Source organism: Strix aluco, chromosome 2 (genome assembly GCF_031877795.1).
Source record: "Strix aluco isolate bStrAlu1 chromosome 2, bStrAlu1.hap1, whole genome shotgun sequence".
Taxonomy (NCBI): Eukaryota; Metazoa; Chordata; class Aves; order Strigiformes; family Strigidae; genus Strix; species Strix aluco.
The window spans coordinates 31,727,228-31,753,753 of record NC_133932.1 but is presented as its reverse complement, the minus strand read 5'-3'; the positions used below and the strand labels follow the sequence as shown (position 1 = coordinate 31,753,753).

The window sequence follows — 26,526 nt, the reverse complement described above, 5'->3', positions numbered from 1 at the left end:
CTCAGATAGTAAAACTGAAGCGAGTACTTCTGGCTTATACCTTCTGAGGTTGGCTACGCCAGAAGTCAGAGGGCTGAAAAAGAGCTCTTGATTTGTCTTAATGGTGTGGTCTCATGGGAGGCATTTAAAGCAGTGTTGAGGTTTATGGGGGAGGAAGGTTTGTTGGTTTATAAATGCAGGTAGGAAGCTCACAGACATTAGAGAATTGCATTTAATTGGGAAATTGTTGAGGGCAGCTCTGATGTTTGGCTCCACACCCCAGCAGAGCTGGGGCAGCTGGGTGGTGCTGGCTGGGCTGGCGGGCTGTGGGCAGCGTGCCCATGGGAGGCAAGGACCACCACTTTGGGTGGCCTGTCTTAAGCCTGAGTATTTTAGTGCATGTTCAGGTCGTTGCTACTCTGTAAGACTTTGCTGAAGACCTAGCTCACAACAGTCCCATTTTGGTACCACCCCAGCCACTGCATTTTAAGGTTCAGTTGAAACAAAGCTCATTTTAACCCTCATCTTTATAAGGCGTGATAAAATACAGGCTGCGTGCTCAACATCTAAATGAACTAGAGAGGACCTTGAAAAAAGATACACTGGGGGTTTTTTTAGGAACTCTTGGGGAAAACTTGTTACTTCTTTGTATATTGTTGATGAATCCCTCCCCTTCAGTAGACCAAGTATACTTGGAAAATTAAATATCTGTAATCGTGCTCCAAGTATGCTCATTGTTCTGTGTTTAGCCCAAGTCGATAAGAAGAAAATTTTGGGCCGCAAAACAGTTTGGTTACAGCTTTAAACTCTGTGTTACACTATTGTGTTCTGGATTTCTATGAAGACCACATTTACAATTCTTAAATCTGCCTGAAGTAAACAATTTCAGTCTTTGCTGCCGTGGGTGGGTAAGCCTAGAGTTTGGTTCAGGCTTGCTTGAGCTGTTCCTGCTTTGGATGGACTGAAACGTTAGATGTGAGATTAAAACTTTTTTTTTTTTCCCTTCTCTTTTCAGGTGCCTGCTGATGGAAATGCTGGGTTGCTGGCAGAGCCTCAAATCGCCATGTTCTGTGGGAAACTCAACATGCACATGAATGTGCAGAATGGAAAGTGGGAATCGGACCCCTCTGGCACCAAGACCTGCATCGGGACGAAGGAAGGGATTCTCCAGTACTGCCAGGAAGTAAGTCCCATCCTCAGAAACATCTATGGTGTTTGTTCTTCTGAAGCCCTAAGGTGCAGGCATGTGCTGGAGAGCTGAGTCTGTAGGGACCTTCCCTTTCTTTTTTTTATCCTCTTCTGCTCCATTGCCTTTTTGCTCTTTTTAAAGAGGCTCTCTTCAGACCCTGTTAAAACAACTTCAAAAACTGGTTGCTGTGGGGGTCACTAGGACCAATTTTGTCCCTCTGTCTTCTGCCCTTGGGGATAATTTTTGTATAGTATATGCACAATGAGCTTAGTTATAAAGTATTTTGAATAAAGCTGAGATGATAGTTTATTATTTAAAATGACCTTGTTCTTTCTGGGCTGATCTTGAAAGCGTCAGCTGTAACATGTCTTCTGTCATCCTACCATGATACTGAAATACACTAGGGCAGCCCAGAGTTATTTGTCTCTGCTGCACACTGAACCATTCAGAGTTTCTTAATAGAAAAAGCTTGCCCTACAGATGAAGTCACAAGGACTGATTTCATATTTGAGAGCAGAAACTTATTACCCATTCGCTTATGTCCTAAGAACAGATTGTGGATCTAATTTTGTTTTGTCTCCATGCTGTGAAAGCGTGATAACCTCGTACCAGTGTGTGACAATTTGAAAAGAAAATGCGGATTTCATGCTATGAAACAAAAGGGCATGGCTTGAGTCGCTTTAGTACTTATGTTTTTCTATACCATCCCTTGCCTTTCTTTTTTTTTAAAGCAGCGGCTATTGCTTATTGCCACAGCAGTAGCTGTCTTGCTTCCTAAATGTCAAACCAATTCCTGTGAAAATGCTTCTTTTAGAAAGTAAGATAATTCACTCTTCAGATCTTTGCTCTCTTAGAATCTTCATTCCTGTTCTTCTACCCATTGATTGTTCCTTCTGTTTCTTGCAGTGTTTTGTTCAGTTTTTTCTGTGTTTGGGCTTTATGGTCTAGAATAGTCATTTTAAGGAAGATACTGTAATGTCTATTAAAATTGATTTTCACCAGTTGCTTTGTCTTTTTACTAGGAGTATTACTTTCTTAAATTCATGATATTTTTGTTTACCACTACCAAAAATACCAAACCTAACCTACCAGTAAGTCATTTCGGATTTCTTCTGTTTTTTCAGTTGTGTCCTTTGATTTATCTAAATGAAGTTGATTTATGCATAAGAAAATGGAAGTAGAGAATCAGTGAATAAAAGTCCACAAGGTAGTGGACTTAAAGGTTACAGAAAGTAATATGTGAGTTTACGGGAAGTAAGAGTAGAAAGTTTGGGGAGTTTTAAGGCATGAGTAGCTCAGTACATTGGCAATTCAGTTACAAATGCTGCAGGTAGGGAGGGATTCCAGAACAAGGACTCAGAGCTCTCAATCTCTGCTGAATGTCCAGTGATTTTGAAATTTTGGGTGGCATTTTTAAAAAAAGAAAAAAAAAAAGAGACCCCTCTTAAAAATAAATGGAAGAGGAAAGCAAAAGCAGTCAGAAGGTAGTAGCCATATACTGTTAGATTACAAAGGGAATAATAAGGAAAATTTCAATTGCATATAAGGAAAAAATTCTTTGCCGTAAGAGTGGCCATGTGGTGGCACAAGCATGAAGGCAGCTGTGGCGTCCCCATCCTTGAAGACTGGGAGAGCTGAACTGGATAAGGGCTTGAGCAACTTGATCTGACTTGGATGTAAGCCCTGGTTTTAGCAGAGGAAGGTCTGGGTGACCTCTATAGGTCCCTTTTTAACCTGTTGGGTTTTGGTTTTTTCCGGAATCTGAAATTTTCTCCAGACTGGAGAAACAGAGGAGAGACCTTCTGTTACTTGGGTTTTTTAGGGTAAATATTTAAACATGAGTGTGGTGGTAGCCTTGATTTGCGTGATGACAGTTCATTAGCTTAGTATTAGGTGATGATGTCACAATTTTAGAGTGTCTCTTTAGCTACAGTTAAAAGCATAGCTTTAGGGGGTTCTGCCTTGTGATGGGGAAGGTGCTGGCAGGTCTAGTTGCTAAAAATGGGGCACACATCTTGCTGATTTTAGTTAATCTGTGTTATTATGTATGTGTGATTAAACTGTGCTTTCGTTAACTTGGAGTGAGCAGTTCTATTGTGGTGTGTTAAAACACGGGAATCTGGGAGGAAAAAAAACCAACCTTTTCCTTGCTGTACTCACCAGTATGGTTTCTGTTTGTTCGTGGGGGACTGCTGATGTCCTGGCTGTCCTGCCCTATCCTTCTCCCCCCACGCACCTGAGCTGCACAGCACAACTGGCTGTAGGACACTGGTGGAGAAGTGCCAAGCTGGTCTCGGGCATAAGAGCAGGTGGCAGCACTGGGGCGCTCTGTCAGCAGCTGGTTTGGGGGTGAGGGTGAATCATGTGTGCTCCTATTTTTTAATGCTGGTAATAAATTCAGAAATAGATAGCAAATATTAGGAAGGTCAGATCTTCTGACAGCAAGTTAAAACAAAAAAAAAACCAACCACGTGGAAGCTAATCCAGCCCAGCAGCATGGGAAGAAGTTCCCAGTTCTATATGACTCTCCCCCGTAGTCCTCCCTGCTTCCCCGTGCCCCTGTGGCTGGGACTGTAGCATGGTGGGCTTGGGCTTTGGCTTTGGCCAGAAAAGAGCACTACTGCTCTGCTTCAGTAAGCTTTCCCATGACCTGACAAGAGAAACCAACGAGTTGAGTGAAAGCACCCACTTCTACCAAAGAAGTTAATTTGTAGAGAAGTGCTAGTAAATGTAACTCAAACAAGCTTGTCATCTTTGGGGAGCCCCTTGTTGCTTGATCCTCCAAATAGGCTTAGTATCCTGTGGGTAAGGGAGGTGGTTTTCCCCTTGCCTTCTGTGGTTTACCTTGGCTGCGAGACAGTGCTTGCTATCAGGGAATGGGACAAATTTGCATCTTCCCTTTAGCAAGAAGCAATAGACATCAAGGCTGAGATGTGGTACCTCTTGGATTAGAATAGTATGCAAGTAGACATCTCCTTTTTTATTAATTTTGCCAAATATGACCCTTTCCTTCTTTTCTCTTCATGCTACTTTTTTTCCCAAAAGAAGGCCTGCTGCATCTTGAGGTGCATTCTTTCCTCGGTATAGGCAGAGGCTGAGTGTATATGCTTTGCCAATCAAGCAGACAGGTACTCTTCCTGAATCTATGTTCTTCATGCTCCCTGGCACCATGGCAGGTTCCTTCGTTTTCGGTCTTGCTGTAGCAGCAGCTGTTAGTTGTGCTCTGCTGAGGTACTGGGGTTTTTTTTCCCCAGCTCTGAGCAGAGCCTTGAAATGACAGGGAGCAAGGGAAGGTAAGATTCTCCCCCCCCCGCACTTCTAATGAGAAATCTGTCCATCCTGGTTTTTGTTGCAGATACCTTGTGTGGCTCTGTGCCAGGCATTGTGATTATGATTGTAATGCAAGAGATGATGCTCTACTGAGGTAAATCCTGTAGAGTTAGCCTGTTCACTCAGTTCCTCCTACACCAGGGAAAGACCAGAAGGGACATACTAAAAGGAGCCAACTGGGCAGAAATTCAATAAGCGAGTACAGTAGAGATCTTGCTCTTTGGCTCCTTGGCTCTAAAATAATACAGAGTTAGTATATTTTATCAGGAAACTCCTCTTTATTGTTAATCCAAAATGATACTCCATGTATTCTCTGGCTTGTTCCTTGAAGGTATCTTTCAAAAAATAAAAAATAGCATCTCCCCTTTTAGTAGAATTTACAAGTAGATGCATACTGCTGCCTCCTTGTAAGCTGTTTTAAAAGAGCTTTTCTTGACAGTGCAAGGCCAGATGCCTGAGTGGTGGGCAGAGCACTGGGCTGGATGGTGCATGGTGTACAGGAGGACATATATTTCTCCTGCTGAGCACATGTACTGGGAGCCTCGTACCTTTTCCTTGAGATTGCCATCATTGTCTTTCCTCGTCCACTGCCAGCGTAGGTGGATTTTGAATTCTTGATGCAGGAAGTAGCAGTAGAGGAGCATTGCAGGGGCAAAAAGGGAGGAACGGGAAGTAAGCAGAACCGCCTACATGTTTTGAAGATTTATGTCATCTGTTGTTACTTCGCTTCTTTTGAGTGGGAGCTCAGTGCAGCACAGGAACTGTCTGAATTTATATTTGGACAACACATCACACAACCTAAAGATGACAAAGCTCAGACTGTGCATTACTTATTTGAAAGGAAATGGAAGATACTTCAATGCTGTCTTCTAACTTCCCTGACTTAGTTAAACTCTGCTACTGAAGTCAGAAGAAGTGGCTCTGAAAGCACAGTACATCCATCTCCTCTGCCTTCAAATCTGCACATTCTCCTGTGTTCAGCCTAATCTGGGTGCTTTTTTTTTTTTAATATAGGAAAATCAAGCTTTTTTGGGTGGAATGAGATGCTGGTTAGAGAAGTACAATTTATTAGTGGTTTCTTTTAATGTCAAACTAGCTAGCATGCTGTTGTATTAATTGTACCTGTTACTGAAAAGTAAAATAGCATGGGCCTGATCTGCAAACAGCTGTCAAATGCAAGTGCTGCAGGTGCTTGAACAACGTTGTATTAATGTAAACAGAGTAGTTACACCTGTGTATGTGCCAAAATTGTTAGCATGTTGTGAGTGTACTAGCTGACACTTTAAATCAAGCCATCGGTCAATCTGCAGTACCAGCTGTTTCAGAGAGATGTTGGAAAAACCCTGCCATACATGATTACTGGATAACTAGCCCCCTGGGGAAAGTTTCTTCCTAACAGCCCCTGGTGGGTCGTTAGCTGAGGTCCTAAAACAGGTGGGGACCTGCTGCTCCTGGATTTTGCTTTTTGTTGTTTTGTGGAAGAAATCGAGTGCCCCACCCACACATGTTCAAGCGCTGGGGTGGCACATTACTGTTGAAGGAAGGTGTGTTTCAGAGGCCAGTCAGCTCCTTGTCTCGCTAAACAGTTTTCAGAAAAACGATCTGGAGCCTGCCCTTTGGCAAAGTATGTGTTTTCAGTCACATGAATATGCAGAGTAGGAAGTTAATTTAGGTGTGCTCAGTTCCCTGTTTAAACGGAATGAGTGTTCAGATGGAAGATATTGGTGTATGTTTTATTATATTAGCAATTTTGAACAGCTACTATGTGCTGAATTTTGTCTAGAAATTAGGAATGCGTTATATGAGTTCCTTGAAGGACTGAAATTATTTTGCCATCTATGCTGAACTCAGTGTCCAAAATGAATTGTAAAAACAACACTCACAGCTGGCAAAAAATTCCTTTTGTCTAATGCATGTTTTTTCTCCACTCAGTGTAATTTGGAGGTGCTCATTTCCATTTTAAGTATGCATGGAACTGTTTGGGTTTTTTTTTCCCCAAGACCAAACCAGAACTATAGTAAAACTAGTTTCGGTCTGGATATCGCATGCATGGTTGAGTGGATGGAGTGTAAACCCAGGAGCCTGGCGATTTAGCTGCGCCTTGTAGTCAGCAGCTGGCTTGCTGTGCAGTCTTTGGCTAGATGCTTAGAATAACTTTGAGATGTAGAGTGTATATTGATTTTGCAGGTGTTACACTTGGCATCTCTGAAATCGCATCATGACTGCTTGGTTTCTTTTGTAAAGTCATTATATGTGTCCGCTTTCTTTCTAAACATCATTGAGATCCGTGAATGTCTTGCACTCACTGAATGTGTATTTCTTACAGGAGTCCTCCCCAGAAATAAAAAATTGAATTATAAAGCGTGCTACTATGCTTTAACTGTGTCTGTGTTATGTGGAGCAGAAAATAGTAGGGTAAATTCAGATAAGTATTTCATTATTTGTCACTGTTGAGACAGAATGTTGACGTTTCTAATCTCTAATCATAATACTTCCAAAAATTATCATCTTGTAATTTTCTCAAATCTTCTGTGTTTATGACATGTTTCTAGGTAAGTTGCTGGTGAAACCCAAAGCCACTTCTTAGCCAGATCCAGTACAAGCTGGAATGTGCCCATAATAAGGCTTTGGCATTAATTCACCCCACAACCCCCAGCTTCAAAGCAGTCCTCAGGTCCCCTATTTGATAGATGGGCCAAAAGGGCTATCAGACCGCTGCCCCGTCTTCATTTTTACTTGCTTGCTTGGCTCCCTACTGCTACCATGTCCGATATTCAGTGCTTGTTGCCCTGGGGCCCACACCAGGCAGAATCAGGCAAGACTGATGGCAGTGATTCTCTCCCTCTCTAGTGTTTGTCCTTGTTGAGAGGTTCTGAAGATTTGTTAAAGGGTTTGTTGAACTGCCAGGCATGCCAGTGATTTTAAAAAGAATAAAACAATTTGGCATTTTCTTCTGAGAAGAGAATTTGAGACGTGATGAAAATGGTCTTGCTGATTTGATAATGGTTTCTCTCCCATGTTACCTTGCCATTTTCATCCTAATATGAATTGTTGTTTTTATCTAGGCTGTATAATGTTGTCTTTCTAGTTTCTCAAACCAAATAGCCACTGTATTGAAGAAAATGAATTTTAAACCTGTACTACTCTAAATTCAGCAGCCTAAAAAGCCATACATTTTGCTCTGAGGAAAACAGTCCATTTAGGGAAACATCATGGAAAATATACAGATTTTTGGCAGCACAGACTGTCCTTAAAAACAAATGACACTTTCAAGATTAATGTGTGTTGGTATATTCTGAGATGTGCACAGTCGTGCTTAAAAGTTTAGGTGAACGGTATCTTAGCATTCTTTGCATTGATTATTGAGGTCTTTTGTTTTACTTAGCTTTTGGTCCACAGCAAAAGTCAAATTCATTCACTCTCTATGCCAGTGCTTAAATCTCATATGCTTCAATGACGGCTTAGATTTTGGAAATGCAGAGTCTACTACTGATGGTATATTTATCCTGCAGTTAAACCTTAGTATACTCACCATATAACCTCTTGAGAAAGAAGGCTGGGCTTTTTAGCCCTGAGTGTAGTGTACCATTTAAATATATTTCAAATCAAGTGACTAATAAAACTTGGAGCATATGTTGCAAGATAATGCTGCCATTCTTTTGTTGTTAATAAAAAGGTCCCCTCTCATTTTTTTTCCCTACACAGGCCTTGTTTTACAAGTCTTGAAAATAAATGAAAAACATCAGGCTCTCAGTATGTTACTGCTTTTTTCTACCTCCTTTTGAAGTAACATGTTTTTCTTGTGAAAGGAGGGTGCTTCTGCTTTGAGTCAGAGGGAGGAAAAAGAATGAAAATGGATGATGATTGTCTGCATAAATACATATTTAGGTAAATGCATGCTGCAGTGTTTAATGAAGCTGTGATGCTGCATTTTGCCCTAGATTAATTTTGAATTTCACAGATATGATGGACTAGATGAATGGCGCAACTTAATCAGTGGGTTCCACCAGCATAGCATTTATGTCAGGAATATTATTGTTACTTCTGTCCTCTAAAATACATGAATGCAATGGCCATATGCAGGGTAGTCCTGTTGCCTTTTTTGGTTCATGTTTGAACTAGCAGACAACCATATAGCATGTGATCAAGGTGTCAAAAGACATCTGCTAAACTGGAGATTTAAAAGACAAGAAGAAAATGTTTTAAACTATCATCAGCATGCTGTGGTCTGTGCTTGTGGTTTGCTCCTTAAGGTTACAAAAGGACCAGCTAACCACACTTGCACAGAGTCTCTCTGCGTGCCTACGGAAGGGAGTGAAGCTTGACTGGCCCAACTCGTGGCCTTACTGAAGCCCAAGGAACTTCTGAGAGGACTGTGTAACATTGGATGTGGTCTGTAGAGGTGTTACCTGTCCTGCACCTGTGATGTTGCATGGAATGTTTCCTGGTGGGGACAACACAGCAGACCTCTACTGCTGCGTTTCACCATTCTTTTTTCATTCTTAGATACATAGTTATCGTAGTAAGTTGTCTGCTATTTTCTTTACAGATAAATCTGCCAAACATCTTACACTATGTAACTCTGAGGTGGACTGGTAGCAGCTGTTCCTTGAATAAATAATATTGTAAGTCTAAGAGATACTAGGCATAAAGTGTGGTGATTACCTTAAGAAGAATCTATTATAAAGGTACAGCTGTTACATATTGGCTTTTTTGAGAATGAAATGTCCACGCTAATCTACTTTGCTTTCCTCCACCTTTTCAGACCATGCTTGCATGGACACTTCAGTCTGTCACAGATCTATCCCACTTTTGCTAAAGGTCATCCTGGGTCTTCTAACTCCTGGCAGTTTCCACTGTGATGCAGTTTTTATTCTTAGGGGGGATGTTTTCAGAGGTAGGTCAGTTCCTTGATCCAGCTTCTGTGTTAGCACTGGCTTGTGGAGAGGTGTTAGCAGTAAATGGACAAGAGATGGAATAAGGCAGGAGCCCTGGCGGCATCAGGCTTGTGTCCAGTTAAAGGCACTGAAGCCATGGTGTACCTCTGCAGATGGATGAGTGCAAGTGTGACTCCTTCTTGGGAACGATCCTCATGAGACCTGAGAGGCTACCTGCAGGGTCTGGGTGGTTTCCAGTGTTTTGGGGCTTCAGCTCTTTCTGGTCTTCATCAAGTCCCTGTGCGTGATTGTGTATGTGTGAATAGGTAGTATGTTTTGTGGCGTTCTGTATTTTTGGGGTCATCCACATCCCTTATGGATGACTCTGTAGCTTTCCTGTGCTATATCTTATTGTTTTTTCTCGTGATGGTAATGTTACTCTCTTCTGGGAGTTTTCTTAATTTTTTTCTTTTTTGGGGGGGTGGGAGGAGAGTTTTCTTTTTCTCTTTGTTCTTTTCCCCGTTTCAGCCTTGTCCATCTACTTTGAGATACATGGAAATCAGAAAAATTGACTACAGATGTGTTTATTTCACTATAACAGTGCATATGAAGTTTATTAGTAGCAGACAGTGGGCTGATCTGTCTAGATTGGTAGCAGAGAATAGGTTCATGTTCAGAAGTCTGTCTTTGCAAGTAAAAGGGCATCACGCACATATTTTCAGTTGTCAGTTCTGCAGGCAAAAATAAAAAAGGAAAAGACAGTTTCTCTTGCTCTGTAGCTTTGAAGCTGTCAGGAAGGTGATGCTTGCTTGAATTCATAGCAGGGCAATGCCCCAAGATTGGATGGGGGAAATATTTCTTGATTTCTGGGACATTCCATTTTTTCACAAGCAGTTTATTACCACTGCTTTCTAATTCATATGGAAGCATTATCATCTGGTTAGCTTTTATCCAATTAAAATTATTATGTAGTACTGTACTGAGTGTCTCCTTTAATCTTCTAAATACTGTATACCTCTGGCTAATAAAAAAAATCCCCCTGATAATATGTTTTTATAGATGTGTGCCTGTTACAGAAAATTGTTCTAGATGGTTGTGGATTAATTACAATTTATAATCACGGAGAGGTTTCTGACTATCTGGCCAATTATTCATGACTTTATCCACCTCTTTCCTTTATATATGCATAGCATGGGTTTTTCTAATAGTTTAAATGGAATTTTGGCTTTTTTTTTTTACTTGGGTAGGGTGAGATTTTTCACTCAAGGGGTGTTGAAAATTGCTAATGAAAAACTTTGAAAGGATTTTAAATTTTGATATTTTTTTTTTTTTCAGCGCTCTTGAGGCATCTGACTTAATGTTGAGACTGAAGACAGAGCATTGGATTTAAAGTTCCTAAGACTATTTCAAATTGTTATGAGGCCTTAGGGAGAATCCTTGCTAGGGAAAGGGAAAGTGTCCTTCTCTTTAGCTAAGACAGGAGCTTCTACTAGAAAGACACTGTAGTGTTTAGAAGATGCATCACAATATCTGTTAAAACATCAACTTTGTATTTTGTGGGTGCCGATAGCTGTTGCATATAGTAATACAAAAAAAGTAAAATTACTTGTACAATAATCCCAATACTGTGTTTAAATTTTTTTTCTTCTGTCTGGGTATGAATATTGAAACATAAATACTGTTAATCTGGGTATGAGGAAATATCTGATAGAAAATTTTTTTTCTTGCCAGTATAGTTTCTATAAATATCATTGTAGGTCAGAAAAGCACTGACCACATAGAAATTTAATGATGTGCAAGATGTCCGATTCCAGTTACTTGAAGGAACTGCACAATGTTTCCATAAGAATATAAACCAATGCAATAAAATTTATTTCGTTCTTATCCCAAGTCTTCTTGAAGAACAGTGATAATTAAGCGTTTATAAAATGTCTAATTTCCTCCATTCATTATTCACTTCTTCCCCTTGGCCTGGGATGACAGCTCTACCAAAGAGTTGTGGTCAGTAAACAGCTTCTTTGTAAATTCAGCTTCTGAGTTGCACATGGGAAATAATAATTTTTTGAGGCAGTATCAAGATCTTTCAGTATTTTTTTGCTTTTTCTTGTTTGAGCCAATTACAGACTTTAAAAATAAAATGGAAAATTTGATTTTGATGAGTATTTCTTTAAACATCTGTGAAGTGTTGCAGCTAACGTTGCTTTTCCAAGTTCCCACACAGCTTGGCAAGTCTGTACACTCAGTCTAAGAGGAGAAAAAAATCAGAAGGGATCATCCAAGAAGCAGGAATTACATTTATGCTTCTAAACAAGGATCCTAAGGGGATTTGATAGACTGATCTTATTAAAGCTAAACTTGTAATACTGTGTAAGTTGATATGTGTATACTTTTTAGTATTTTAGAGGAGATTGTCAAAGAAACTCTCATTTTGAGCTATTGCTGAGGACACATAGGTGCTAATAGGCCATTACTTGCTGAAGTCTGGAAGAGGCCTTCTGAGATTTTGGTGCTGGTGCAGATCAGAACCACTTGGTTGAGCAGCAGGCTGATGTGTTCCTATCACAATTTCATTCCTCTACACCAGGCATTTCATACAAGAGCACCACTCTGATGTGGAGCAACACAGAGGACCAAGAAGCCTCCCATATTCAGCCAGGTTTGAAATTCCTGAAAGTAGGCAAAAGTGGGGACATTCAGCTTCAGCATCTTGAGCCACTGTAGCTTAAGATCTGTAGCAAGAACAGTCTCTCCTATGAGACTGTTAGATTGTGAGAGCTAATTTCAGTGTCTTACCAAGCAAACAGGAGTGCTGCTACAGAACGGTGTAGCAGAAGTGTTGAGCTTAAGCGGTGCATGCTGTTGCAAAAAGAGTCAGTTTTCTTCCCCTCTTCCTCCTCATTTCTGCTCTGCCAGATTTTAGCATATGTCTCATCTTGTGATGAGGAAATTTAGGGAGCTGAACTGACACAAAGCTAACCCCCACAAACAAACAAAAAAGGATGAGTTTCTTTCTCTGACCCAGCTCACTGAGGGTCGGATGAGCTGGAATGCTAATGTGGGAGAGGTGGAAGGGAAGAGCATGACTTTCCCTTCTTATGACAGCTGACCAGAGGATGGCTTTACTGTGGTGTTTGAGTAGCCTGTGAAGGAAAAGCTTTTTGGATATTTCTGAAGGCACTACATCTTTCTGCCTCTTGATCCCTGTGTGTTTTCAGAAGAACATATGTAGTTAATACCTGAAATTCCCCAGCAAGTTTTCTCTGGTGATAGACAACATGAACAATTTAAATGGGAAAAAAATGGATGTTGTTAGGTCTAGAACACAGATGTCAAATCAAGCCAGTAACAAAGAGCAGGCCACATGTTAATCAGAGATGCAAATGTGGTTCCATGATTTAATTTTGGGCAGCAGTAGGAACATAATTGGAGAGCAAATAGGTTCCAAATACCAGAATCAGTGCAGAAAAGGAGATGAAAGAAGGCAGGTAAAAATAAAGAAATGTGAACAAGGCTGGTATTTTTAGGCAGGATGATGACAGCAGGAAGAACAGAGGAGAATTGACAGATGAATGAAAGACTGAGAAATTTGATATCATGCAATATCCTTGCAGTGGTGATCCCATCTGAAATTTAGTTTTCTTGGGTCATTTGCTGAACTCTTCTTCTACAGGCCTGCCATAAGTATTTTGAGAAAAAGGATGTAGACCTTCCATCTCAAATGTAGAGTCCCAACTGCTGGTGATTTTGCTGTTGCTTTTGCTTTTGTCAGGGTTTTGCAGCTGGAGGTGGAGGGGAAGAGTGGCTGCACTCAGGAGCACCAGTCTCGCATGCTGTTTTCTAAATTTAGGGTTCTTTGTTGCTGTTGTTTAGCAAACTAAAATCCCATCTTAAGCATAACGCAGACTTGATATTTGCAAGTTAATGTGATGTATTGATTTATAACATTGTGTAGCCATGTCATAGAATTTCTTGTGGAAGAAGTGCTGGGCTGTCTTACAGAGTGTTATAGGGTCAAGCCTGGCAGTTGTTACAGCAATAGACTGATGCAAAATGGCTCACACTGTGCTAGGAGTTTGATACAGAGTTACGTGAAGTTGTGCAAATCCTTACATTGCCGTTGCTGCTTAGATTAACTTTGGAGAAGGAACTTCAGTCTAGTTTAGTGTCTTACTTTCATGAGTACTAAAGAAAGCTTCTCTCTGAAACAGTTACCCTGCTAAACAACAGAAAGAGGTAAGCCACAGAGTGCAGTAATAAAGTAGATTACATCATAACATAATCCTGAAGATAAGAGCATTTAAAGCTTTGATCTGCTTTTTTCCTTTCCGAAAGTTTCAACAGAAGCGTAGGTGCTGTTCTGCGAGGTGAGAAGTAATCTCTCTCTCAGGATGAGCCAAGACACTATGGAGTGTTAAAGATTTTTTTTTTGTTTCTTTCTTCATCTGTTTGAAAATCCTTTCCATCAAGTATTTCTTGATTGGAATGGTCAAACTTTATTTATTTATTTTCACTTTAGTCCAATTCAGTGAACTTAGTTCCTGTTGGAGAAAAGGTGCCAAAGATAATTTTCAATTAAATGTATTGTTTGCAGTCTTACTGTGAAACAAAAGTAAAAGAAGATATATATGATAAATTATCATACTTGCTTTCAATATTAAAGTTCTTTCTGGATTTTAAGGAATTGGCAAATTGGAGGATCATGCAAGAGCAGAAATTATTTGCTTGTGTTACTGGCACCTGAGCTGTGATGACTCCATAATGACTCCAAATATCCCTGTGTATGTAGCTGTTAATACAAGAAATACGTTTTTCTACTAAGCTACTATTCGTGATGCCAGTCTGTTAAATCCTTTATTGATGAAGGGCAAGTCAGTTTGATGCCAAAGGTTGAGTGAGTTAGTACTTGTCAAATAGTACTTGAGGTGCCTTTCTTGTTAGTCTTTCCTTGACACCTTTGCTGCACAGAATGTCCTGTTCTTGAGGTGATCTGAGCTTGTTTAGTTGGATACAGCCACAACAATTGCATGTTAGTTGCCTCAAGAAACTGGTTAATTGTGAAATTGTTACATGCAAAGATTCAGTTTTATTACATATATTTTAGTGGGGTTTTTTTACTTTCTTTTAATATCCTGTTGGTCTATTTTAAAATATTTCCTAAGCCTGAACACAAAGGCTAATACTTTACAATGCTCCTTCACTATTCCCAGTGAATGAACATCCTGCCAAGCAAGCAACAGCTTCTCAGGTGATGGTTGGCATCACCAGATCCTTGCTGAAGCCTGGCAGAGGCTGCCTGTAACCTGTGTTGTGTCTGCTCAGCCAGTGTTGTGACCCTCAGTTACCCCATGCTGGCATCTTCCACCAACCCTTCTGGGGAGATGAGCTTCACCCTCACCTTCTCATCCTGTAGCATGACAGTAGACTCCATTAACACTTATTGTCAGTTGGTGTACTCAGCATGTGGTGTCCTCTTCTGGACATTCATAAATTGTTTTCTTAGCTTCAAAATTGGAAATGTTAATCTGCATCATGCTAAAACTTCCTTTTTTTTTTTTTTTTTTTTTCCTTCTCCTTCTCCTACCAGTAGTAAAAGTAAAGTAACTCATGGTTTTCATATACTGTTTCATCTGTGAAAGATACTTGTATCTGCCTGATAGGGCTCTGTAAAGGAACCTCCTCTTCATCTGTGCAAACGGCACTGATAACCAGCATGGGAATAACTGAATGCTCAGGCATTTCCCTCGACTGGCTTCTTTAAAAGAATATTCAACCGGTGTCACATTTGCTTTCCTGATTTTTAATGTTACCGTACCATTGTCCAGCATATTTTAAAAATAACGATCCGCAAGACAGGAAACCAACTTGGGAGTGCCAGCAGTAAGGAATGGCTGAATTTGCAGTCTGAAGCCTAAGTCATGTTAACACAGTAGAGAATTTTAAATGGTTTTTATTTCTTTGGAGATCATGCCTCAGTGAGAATGGGGTACAAGCTTCAACAGAAATGAAATCCTACTGCAAACCTCATTGTTTTTCTCTTCAAGAGCAAAATATTCTACAAGATTGAGGTGTGTGAAGTTCAGAAATGTCTGTAGAGTGGAGTTGGTGCTAAGTTCTTAAAAATGATAGTATTATTTACCTATTCCACCCATGTACTTAGAGGTGGTAGGAACTGTTTTTATACCATATTTAGGCATCACCTTGCTGAGCTAGTGTGGTTCAGATTTCAAGTAAGAGAGCAGTTCACCCAGGGTAGGAGTCAGAGCTTGGCAAGTAGTTCTGTCACGCTGTCAGCAACCTGTTAACACTGTAACTCATGTTAAGTAGACATAATTTTTTTGTTTCATGTTGAAAGCCTGATTCATGCAGTAGATGGACTGAGAATGTGTGGTGATATTTGCCCTTTCAAGCCTGTGACAGTATGTGGTTGAGATGGGCGCTCTTTGCTCTTGGCCTGGGTGTTTGTCTCTTGTGTGAGTGGGTTGGGAGAGCTGGCGAGAGAGGCATGGGCATGTTCCAGCTGCAGTGTTTTGGATTGAAAAGCAGGTGCAGGATTACAGTCCATCTTACTCCGTCCTTTAAAATTTAGGATCAACACATCTCAGAAGATTCATAATCGACTTGGACTTTTTAAGTTTATTCTGACACTGTTTGCTCAGCATGCCTTTGAGCACTTGGAAATGCACATCCTGTTTCTGCTTATCCTGAGAATAAGGTCTTACGTGTATTGGTGTGGAAGTTTTGTTGGATATGGTTGGATTTAGTGTTATGCCACAACAGTGTTGTTCTCTAGGGATTAACATCACTGTGGTCAGTTGAGTCACAGGGAGCAATTTGAAGTGCTTCTGGTTTCTCCATTTGGCAACTGTCCTAATCCTTTTGAGATTGTTCTTTTGTAGGAGGAGGAAAAAACCCAAGCCTTTCATTTTTCTGGCTTTCTTTGAGTTGGTGGATTCAGTCTTTCTTTTAGAGAAGTCGGTGTCAGGGTTCCCATTGACTTCAGTGGAGCATGCAGTACAAGGCCTCAAAAAACGATTTGCCATCTGTGTGGGAACAGACTGCAGGAGGAAGAAGGCTGGCAAGAAATTGTTTAGCTTTTTCTGTGGGGGATGGAGTGCTAAGACAGTTTGTTCTTTGGTTTGCATGCTTCTGAGCTGCTTCTGTTAAACCTACAGACACCTATAGACAGCCCAATGACTGGGAACTTCATACACATCTAGATTTGGTGTTTATATACCTATTTATGAGCAGCTTCTGTCAGAACCTTTCTCCTCCTCATGTCTACAAGGTTCAATAGCTAGCTCTGCAGCAATGTTCATTACCTGTAAGTTAAAAAAATTACTCAAAAGTTTTGGCCGCTAACCTCTCCTGTGCTGTTTGAACAACTTGGAGCCTGTGAGTAGTGGGGCTTGCTGCAAATGCTTAATGGTGGAGCACAGGTCTGAGGGGCTGTGAGCTCCACCTCATGTGTTCTCACTGCTGGAAATCAACCAAGCCAGGTGGGTCTGCTGTGGTAATGCGGCAACAGAGGGGGATTTTCTGCTACATGGGTTTTCACTTTGAAAAAACAGTAATAAGATGTTATGATTTTACTAAAAAAGAGTGCAGACCAAGTGTTACGTGGCTGAATTGCCCTGGGAGACACTGCATGTGTACTTCTGTTTCAGACCCAGGACTAACTCAGTCTGCCACTACAGGCATTGTGTCTGCGTGTGTGTGTGTGCAGTCTGGCAGACTTTGAAGTTTGTTGTTGAAAAGGATGGTAGGGCTTCGCTTTAAGGTAACGCACAGATGATGATGTCCACTTCATTTCTTGCTTTGCTTTCAAATAGGCAGTCACCCAAATAGGCAGTCACCCATGGACTTGAGGGCACAGCATCATCTGAAGGATCTTTGGCTGAAAGCCCTTGCTTTCAAGAGGGAAGATGGCTGGGAGGTCCATGTGGGTATTTAACAGGAGGACATCATTCGTGGGCTCAGGATGATGGCTTATTTCTCTAGCAGCTACAGTATTTAGTAGAAAACTGGGATTAGTTGGGTTTTCAGTCCAATTATCATCTGGAAATGAAGGTGCCAACCAGTTTACTAAAATAAGCCAGAATTTTTACATCTATCTTGGACAAATTTCCAAGCTTTGTTGCAAAGACCCTCGAAGGTGGCAGTCGCTACAGACCTCTCCATACCCTTCTTCTCCTCCTGTCACACTGGGGATTTGAAATGTCACGAAGCAGAATTAGAAAAACAGTAAGTGCAATTTATGAGTACAAGTGAATTCTAAGTGATCTGGAGAGCCATAATACTTTCAATGGTTATTAAAGATTTCTTAATATCCTATTGGACATTAGCTTTCAGTAATGCTTTGTGAGTGTTACCAAAGACATATGTTCCATATAAAGCACAATTTGCACCACGTTTGTACGAGCTGCTTCCGCGGGCATTTCCTTCTTTGTGTGACCTGATGAGGTGTCCATTACCTGGCACTTATGCTGCCCTTTACTTACTTGCCTCCTGCCTTTTCCCAACATGGAAATATGAAGCAAATTTCTGCAGAAGTCTCAGCAATGTTTATAATGCGTAATTTTATTCTTTTTTTACAAAGTTCTCTACTACTTTAGAAAAGAATAGTGAAAATGCATTCAACTTCTTAATATAGTTTCTTTTTTAGAAACTGTTTCCTTGTATTAGTGGTTTGGTTTTGTTTTTCTGTTTTCCCTGACTGAAAAGAAGCTCCTTATTTGGGAGTTCACAAAAGACAGCAGTAATTGAAGGGGGTGGGAGGGAAGGACAAAAGTAGGAGGGGGGGGGGGAAAGCGGAAGAAGCAATGATTCTTTGAAAATATCCACTTCAAATCTAAATATATGAAGCAAGTGAAAGTGTTGTGGAAGTTTTCTGGTGTGCTAAAGTGTAGTGTCCAAATTTCTGAAACATTTCCAATAGTTTGTTTCTCAGTGAATATTTTTAAGGGGTACAGGGGCCATATCTTTGTACAAACATTTGTATCATAAGGGTTTTTCTACTTTTGAAAATTACTTCAGATTAAAGTATAATACAAGTTTAAAATGAAATCCTGAATATGTCCATGTGGTTCTAATTAGGCTGAAGTACATTTGTTCAGCTTATTCTACTTGTAAACAGCAGTACTGGAATTTATTGTCTGTGTTTTAAAGCATCATTATTTTATAGAGTCCTCTATTTGAAACACAGACACATGTGAAATGTAAAAGACTAAATGAACCATTGGTAGTGGCTCCAAACTGCAGTTCCCTTAAGTAGACAGGGCTTCAGAAAACATTTAGTGACAGTTTTTATAGGTGAGCTTTGACAGTAAACTTCATTTAATCTGAGATACAGTTAATATTAGTAATGGAAATAAGAAATGCCTAATTTATCTTCAGTCATGTACTCTCCAGGTTACTGTTGTAAGAGAATTGTTTGCAGGCAGAATAGCTGTATCTGTGTGAGGCAGTTCTGATTACTCTAGACCAAATGTTTTGAGAAAGAACTAAGAGAAAAACACAAATTTATAAATACTTGTGAAGAAAGATGATTTCTGTAGGAAGGAAACTTTTACTCTATTTTATACTGACACTAAATACTCTGTGTATAGCTATAGTCTATATAATGCATATCTCGTGCACAAGAACAGGAATTATTAAAAAACATTGCTGCTTGATGTAAAAGGAAAAAAATGCAGTGTCATCTTAGAGCTACTCAGGTAATTACTGTAGGTATCCTGTTGTAAAGGACCATGACACAGAAGTAGAAAACACTGAATGCACATTCCTGTGTGGTTCACAAACAAGAAATGTTACTGATTTGAATATTTTCTGCAGATGTGCTCCCTATAGCTTTGTTCCTCAGGTTCAACTTCTGATTTTTTTTTTTAAAAGTCCTATTTTAGAACATGAGGTAGTCTGTTTCTAACTTGCAGGTTTCCCAACCTTTTCCTGTATTCCTTTCACTACAAGACTAAACCATGCACGGTTTTCTTGTATCCTGGATGATGGAGTACAACCACTGTTTCAGAATATGACCTTACATTACCACTTCACTTTCTTGGTACTAGAGCTTGAAGTCAATTTCATGAAAAGGGAAATCACAGCTGCATTTGTCTCTTGGGGCACGCATACAACTGAATCTAGAATCTTAGATTAATAAATTACCCTTTGGCTAGTTCCGCAGTAAACTCAAGAATGCATAAGTTAATTAGATTTTTAAAAATTAGTTTCCAGGCCTGTTACTTTGTGACAGTTTTTGAATGGCCTGGAGGACAACTATGACATAAAGTAGGTCATTTTGTAAGCAGTGGAACTTGGAAATAGTTGAATAGTGAACAATGGTATTTTTTTCAAGTATATTTTCATAGATTTTATGCTACTGTTAGGTATGTGTTGTACTGTGGTCTACTCAACAAACATAACTAACAACTCAGTTGTAGTCACATATGTTCCCGTTTGAGAGAAAAGTGGGAGGATTCTTTAGGTGAAGCTTTTGAAACTAGTTCAGTTAGATAATTTGATGATTTAAAATGTGTATTATAGCCCATTTATATTGATGATTTCTTTCAAAACCTGGGGAAAAGGAAATCATAACTTTCCACGTGTAGTGATTTTCACAAAGCTATTAAATTGCTTGATTTCGTTCCTTCAGAACAGTACCCCTTTGGGCAGAAATTGCTGGCACAAGATGCCAGCCCTTTTTGAAATGTGACATACGTGAGATGAAGTACAATGTTTCATCATCATCATGATAATATAACAAGAAGAAAGGTCAGACTTTGTTGTTTGGTTTTCTTTTAATATTTGCCTTTTTAGAAGAGTAGTCATACTAAGGACTGCTGCTGAAGATCCAGGTCAGGGAGCTGAGCCTTTCTTGCAGTCCCTTGGATGCTGGTACTGTAGCCAACACAGTCATTCAGACACCCTCCTTGTGTATTAGTTGTCTTACACAGATCACTAACATTTCATATATTGATGTAATCAAGAAAGGAGCTGCTGCCAGGAGAGCAATGTGCCTCGCCTTCCTCCCACTGGTGTGTGCTGTCAGAGGGATGGCAGCCTGCAGGAGAATCTGAAAAACCAGACCCAGGCTCCCTAGCTGCTTACACTGTCCCTTGATACGGTGACACAGTGCTTCAGGCAACCCTTAAAGAGGGAATGGGGTGGATGAAATCTTGTATCATGCCTAGAGGAGGAGATTTTAAAATTTTTTTTTCACTACTACTGGCTGCCAGCTTTTATCCCTCTTGGGAGAACAGCAGTCCTTATCCGATGTACATGATGTGTTACTTTGAGATAAAAATTACCCTGTTAACTGGATTAGGTATTGTTCCATTTTACTGCTGTAATATTTAACCTTATTCCTGCAGAAATTTAATTTAAAAAACCCAAGCACACAAATAAACAAAAAAAAGTCAAAAAAAACCCCAACCCCTCCCAAACTCAGAAGTGTTAATTGCTTCTGGCGATGCCATAGAGTAACAGGCAAATCTAGTCTCATCTTCTGTATTTGTACTTGAGAAGAGTAAAACTGTGGATGGACTTACGGTGGCATGACAAAGTGGACTTTGCTTTTCCTCTATGAATAAAAATTTCTGCCTACAGAGAAATAAAAGTGCTCGCTGCATTTAAACGAGTAAGTGCTTAACGTGGACAGGGAAGCAGCTTCGAAAAGACTGTTAAGTCCAACCTTGTTCACTCTGAGGTTTTACAGTATGAGCAGCTGGATATCCTCTGTAATTACCCAAGAGAGACTTTAGAGACCTGATGTGGTAAACAGAATTTGCCTGGCAGGGCTAAGATTTTTGGTTTGGTTTTCTTAGTGCACGCAAACATATTTGTGTTATAAAATCAAGGACTTTAAAGGCAGTGAGGAGAATGTGGTTGACCGTGCAGCCTTATCTGCTTCCATAGGCTTCTGCCTTCCCCATATGCAGAGAAAAGCATTCAGAGAAAGCCAGTGTGTGAGTGTTCAATTAAGTCTGTGCTAATGCACAGAGCCCTGTGTGTGAATTAGGGTTAGGCAGGCTACCTCATGTCTGGTAGTTTTTCTGATTGCTTTAATTACAAGGTAAGTGGCAGTCTTCCATGAAATTCCAGATAAAAGCACGTTAGGGACTTTTAGGAGAAGAGATCATGTACATATGAAGCTTCATGTGGGCAAACCAACCCAACTGGCCACTGTATTAAAACTAGCTCATGTTTCTACCACTCTCAGTACCAAAAGCACTTAGGCTACTATACCAGGGTTTTGTATATACACTGTTCACAGAAAAAAACAGTGAGTGCATGTTATCATGACCACGAGTGAAATCACAGCAACATCTTGATCTCTTCTCCCTTTCCGCCCCCATCTCCCACCCCCATCTGTGGATAATGCCTAGAAGGTTCATCATCCCACACACACACCCCTCTGGGATTTTTTTTTTTGGTTTTTCTTTTCCGTAGGATAGTTTCAGTAACAAGGGAAACTAGTTTGAGTGTTGAAATGTATGCTGGCTTTGCACGCTTGGAGGAAAAAATGAAGAGGTTTAAAAGACGCTTGGGAGAGGAGGACAGAGCATTTGCCTCTTAGCATGGGACTTAAGAGTCACAGGAGACAGATTGGAAACGGGAACTAACAGGATGCCAGGATGAGCGGATTGGAGAGGCAAGAGTTGGGGTGAAAGGAGTGGAAATTGTGGGTGAGTTGTGTGACAGAAAACCCTTGAACAGCAGCTCTGTGTGTAACAGTGAAGCAGCTGAGATGTTGGAAGGGAGAAGGATGCTTTGTCAGATGAGCCCTAAGAAATACTTTTAAGAGCAATATGTGAAACTCCTGGATGAGGCTGAGGGTTGACTCAGCTAGTGAGGCTCAGCCATTAAAAACTGAAGGATGTTATGAATGGATGCTAGGTGATGTGGCTGAAGAGAAGTAGTACTATGTCTTTGGAAACTTGTCCTCAGGGTTGAATTAAAAGAAATAATTCTCTGGCTAGTTTGGAAGAGACTCAGCCTGGGATTATTTATTTACTCTAATTGGGTATAGTTTTAAGAATTTGTTACTTCTATTTTCTTTTAAACTGCAGGGTTAAAAATGTTCTCTCCTCCCAAGAGGCAGCTGGGAATTAGTGCAAATACCTGAAATGTTATAGTGATCAAGTTGCAGCAGCAGATACCTGGGACTTGTGGTACAGGGCCAGAGCTATTCCTTCTTGGTTGCCTTGCTGTTTCTCAGGTTGGCCCATGACAGTGAATTTGGAAACTGCTCTAATGCAGCTGGTGCTGGGTTTGACTCTACTTTCATAATTCTCTTTGAGCAAGTGAAGGAGTTGCTTGCGTTACAGAGAATGACAGGAAAAGTTGAGATGCCAACTAGGCCTGTGGCTTTGCTTTTCTGTGTAGAAGTGCCTGCCTGGTTGAGAAAGCCAGGGACGAGTGGCTGAGCTTGGTCCCTGAAGCAGCAGGGACGTGGCTGAGAAAGAGAGGTGTTACTGCTGTCCATGGGAGTGTGCTGGACTGTAGAGGTGTTGGGTCCTGGCCAGGGGCAGGCCTGTGTTAGGCAACACTGGCTGTGTAAACATGCAACAGGAAAAACAGAAGAGACCAGGATGTGGTGGTTGGGGGGAGATAGCCAGCGTGGCAATATATGGTTCATCTCTTGTGAAACCCAACAGCTGCTGTCTGCAGATTTTGGACCTCTGGGGCTCTCTGAAGTAGTCGATTTCACATAGCACAGTTTTGTGTTGACGTGTTAAAATCTTTCTAAAGCTTGCATGGCTTCTGTTCTCGGCCTCACTTGGTGATTCGGTACAGGGGCTATGCCATGCCTCTGATAACTCTGTCCGTGCAAGAGGACTGCAGAGCTTATGTACTAGAGGTTTACTGTGCTTTTATGGTTATAGTAGGTGTTGTTTCACCTGGTTAGCCTGCAGGTCTAATCAACAGTTATGGCTAGAGCCATAACTTGCACAGAAAGCAAGGGTTAAAATTCATAACTTGGGCCAGCAGTTGCTGAAGAAGCAGGCAAAAAATTTGGATAACTGGTGGGAGCATAAAGGTAATAAGCATCCATAGTTGCATGTGTTAAGTGTGTGCAATTTAATGTTTGGTTTTTTCCTTATTTGTAAATAAGAGAGTTCAAGGGAGGGTTTTTCCACAGGAGTTTGTGAGGCTCATGTTCCTGTTTTTCATGGAAGTTTTTAGTTTGACATAATTTTTAGCCTTTAAGTAACATGACTTTGCAGCAGTTAGTTTAAAACAAAATAAAACAAAACCCCAAAAAAACCCCAAACCAACCCAAAAAGCCCAACATCCAGGCTCTCTAAACATTCCTGCTTCTGAAGTCCCAATTCTGAATTTAAATCTTAATCAATCAAGATTCAAAACTAAGTTATACAGAGACCCTCTATAGTAATGTAGAGAAGTAGTTGTAAAAACCAATAATAAACTAGAATATTTTGACATAGCATGTATAATAACTTGAATCTGCGCATAGCCAGGTACAGACTGCAAGATTGAGAACAGGGCACTTCATTCAGGGTTGGCTGTGCATGTGACAGTGCTGCTCATGTGGTACCACTACTGCTGCAGCTGATCTGCAACAGCTGGGACTCTGCAGCATTGCTGCTGCCTAAGTTACAGATTGGAAAGCTTGCAGGGACACTGTGCACGGACACGCGGAAATATTTATTGTATACTTCCTCGGTGTGTTCATGGTAAACGCTTGAAAATGAGTGGGGTGTGTCTGCTTGTTGCTGCTCTTCAGTAACATATCTATGCAAAATACTGGGAAGCGGCTGATCTTTTCTTCCTGTTGTTTTAACATGTAGGTTGCTTTTTGCCCTCTGACAGGAAAATCATCACAAGGATTTTATTTATTTATTTAAAGATATACTCTAGAAAGGGATAGAAATAGTTTTGATCCAACTATAATTTGTTAATCTGGAATTTACATCTTTTTTTTTTCACAGTTGAAGTATTGTTTAGCTATCCTTCAGATATGTTTGCTGTCAAAGGACGTTTTCCACAAGCAATTTTAAGATGACAGTCTTCCTAAACACTGGTTATTAAATGTGTGTGTTCTTTTGTGCTTGCAGTAACTGTTTGCAGACTACTTCACTGAAGTGATAAAAAAAGTCTTTGTCCATTTAAAGCACAGAAGCAAATAGTTACTTGTGACACATCTGTGATTTTTTTGTTTACAATTTTAAAAAGCAAATTGTCTGATAACTTCTGTGAACAGTTCTCAATGTTAAAGTAACATTGGTATTGTAAATATAGAATATTCAAAGTACAAAGTTACATGGTCCTGTTGGAAGGAAACTTTTCCACAGACCAACTTGTTTAGTGTTGTTTTTTTCCTTTTTTTTTAGGGAATGTGGGGGAGGAGAGTATGGATGTAGTCAAATTGTATCCTAGTTTAAGTTATCTTACCCTTTAAGTAAATCAAAGCATTCAAGTGTTTCAAGTTGCTAAAGATGCAACTGCTAAAACCACCCGAATTTTTGTTCTATTTACAGCAGTAATTTCTTCAGGTTTTTTTTTTTTTTTTATCTGAATGAATATTCCTTTCTAATGCTTCTATGGTCAGTCTTGCATTTAGTTTTTAATATAGATGTTGTCACTGATTGCCTGAGACAGATTTCAAGCAGAATGCCAGCTCATACCTGTCAGATCTGGGGTGCATTAGCACCAGTTCTTCTGTGTCACGTTGCAGAGGGACTGGGCAGTGTGCTTTCGGAGAGACTGAGCAGCTTTTTCTCATTGTCAGGCTACGGAGTTGAGAATTACACTTGAATTCAGGCTGGCTTCAAAGTCTTGCCATGCCAGGTGCTGAATCTTAGGGTAAAAGGAAGATCTAGAAACCAAATGTGTGATCTAATTTAAGCCAAGATATTTTGAGGAGGTACAACAAACAACTGAAGGATTAAGGAAAAAGAATAGAAGGAAATAATAATAAGAAAAAGTGTCCACTTCAGACTGATACAGCCTTTGGTGTCAGTTAAACCAACTGTTCTGGAACAGTCAGAATTCAGACTGATCTGAGATGCACTTTGGAGAAGAATACTAAGGTGTTTAAATAAAAAATAGTGATGATTACGTGTTAATTTTGCACCTTAATTTAAATCAGGGGTTTTTTGCGTCCTCCCCAGGTTCTCTACCATTCCAAATTGTTGGCAAGTATGGACACCAATTCCTGATTATGCTCTACATTCTTTAGTCTAAGATACTGTTTATTTTTTATTTGTTTGGTTTTGGTTTTAATTCGTATTAAAATGTAACACCACCCTGTATTTTACAAGGGGTACTGTGAGTACATGGAAGTGCGAGCATGTGTGTGTTACATTTAAGTTCCTATGGATGGAGCATATTCCGTTAGTAACTCAGACCATTTGTTACTCTGAAACTAAATCTTGTTCCCTTCCCTGTGATGATTCTGCTTTTGGAACATATAGGGAAAGATCCTTAAATTCAAGCGGAACTAAGAATAAATCTCTACCACTAATGCCCATCATACACATTGATAGTACTTCAAGATTTACGTATACTTATTTCTATTGTTATTGTTACTTTAATTGTGTAATAAACGAATTCAGAAGTAAATTGAAATAGCTTCACTAACCTCCTAATCATCAGCTAACCTTGTAAACCTTTCAAATTTCTTTGAAAATATGATAGAAGAAATAATATTCTGAATGGCCAGAGTTACTTCAGAAGATGAGGGGCATAATGAATAATATCAAGAGGTGAAATACTATTCTTCTGTATCTAAATGTCTTTTAGTATCAGAGAGGACTGTCTCATCTGATTGTGCTCAAGTATTACTTCAGGATTGCACCAAGATGTACAGAGTTTGTTTGCTTCTTCTGAGCACATATGACTGGGAAGAGAGACCTATTTATATAATCATATATCAGGGGTTGAGTTAAAAAAAAAAAAATACCTCTCTTGGAGATTTCAGTTGCATTTAATGCTGATATTTGAGAACTGACAGAGGTTACCAAAGAGGATATGGAATCTATCCTTGAGATACTCAAAAGCTGTCTGCGCAGTCCTGGGCAACCAGCTCTGGGTGGCCCTGCTTGAGTAGGGGAGTGAGGTCAAGGTGATCTCCAGAGGTCCCTTCCAACCTCAATTGGTCTGTGATTCTGTATGGATCATCAAAGGTGACTA

The 26,526-nt window shown here is 40.1% G+C and overlaps 1 protein-coding gene across 2 annotated transcripts in view; it reads left to right on the top strand.

Annotated features, from left to right (window-relative positions):
- The window catches only part of APP (amyloid beta precursor protein), a 227,767-nt gene that overhangs the window by 47,067 nt on the left and 154,174 nt on the right, over positions 1-26,526 (top strand). For both annotated transcript variants that reach the window (XM_074813930.1, XM_074813921.1), the window contains exon 2: positions 995-1,162. In XM_074813930.1, the coding sequence (XP_074670031.1) occupies positions 995-1,162 (168 nt within the window). The remainder of the gene's footprint in view (positions 1-994; positions 1,163-26,526) is intronic.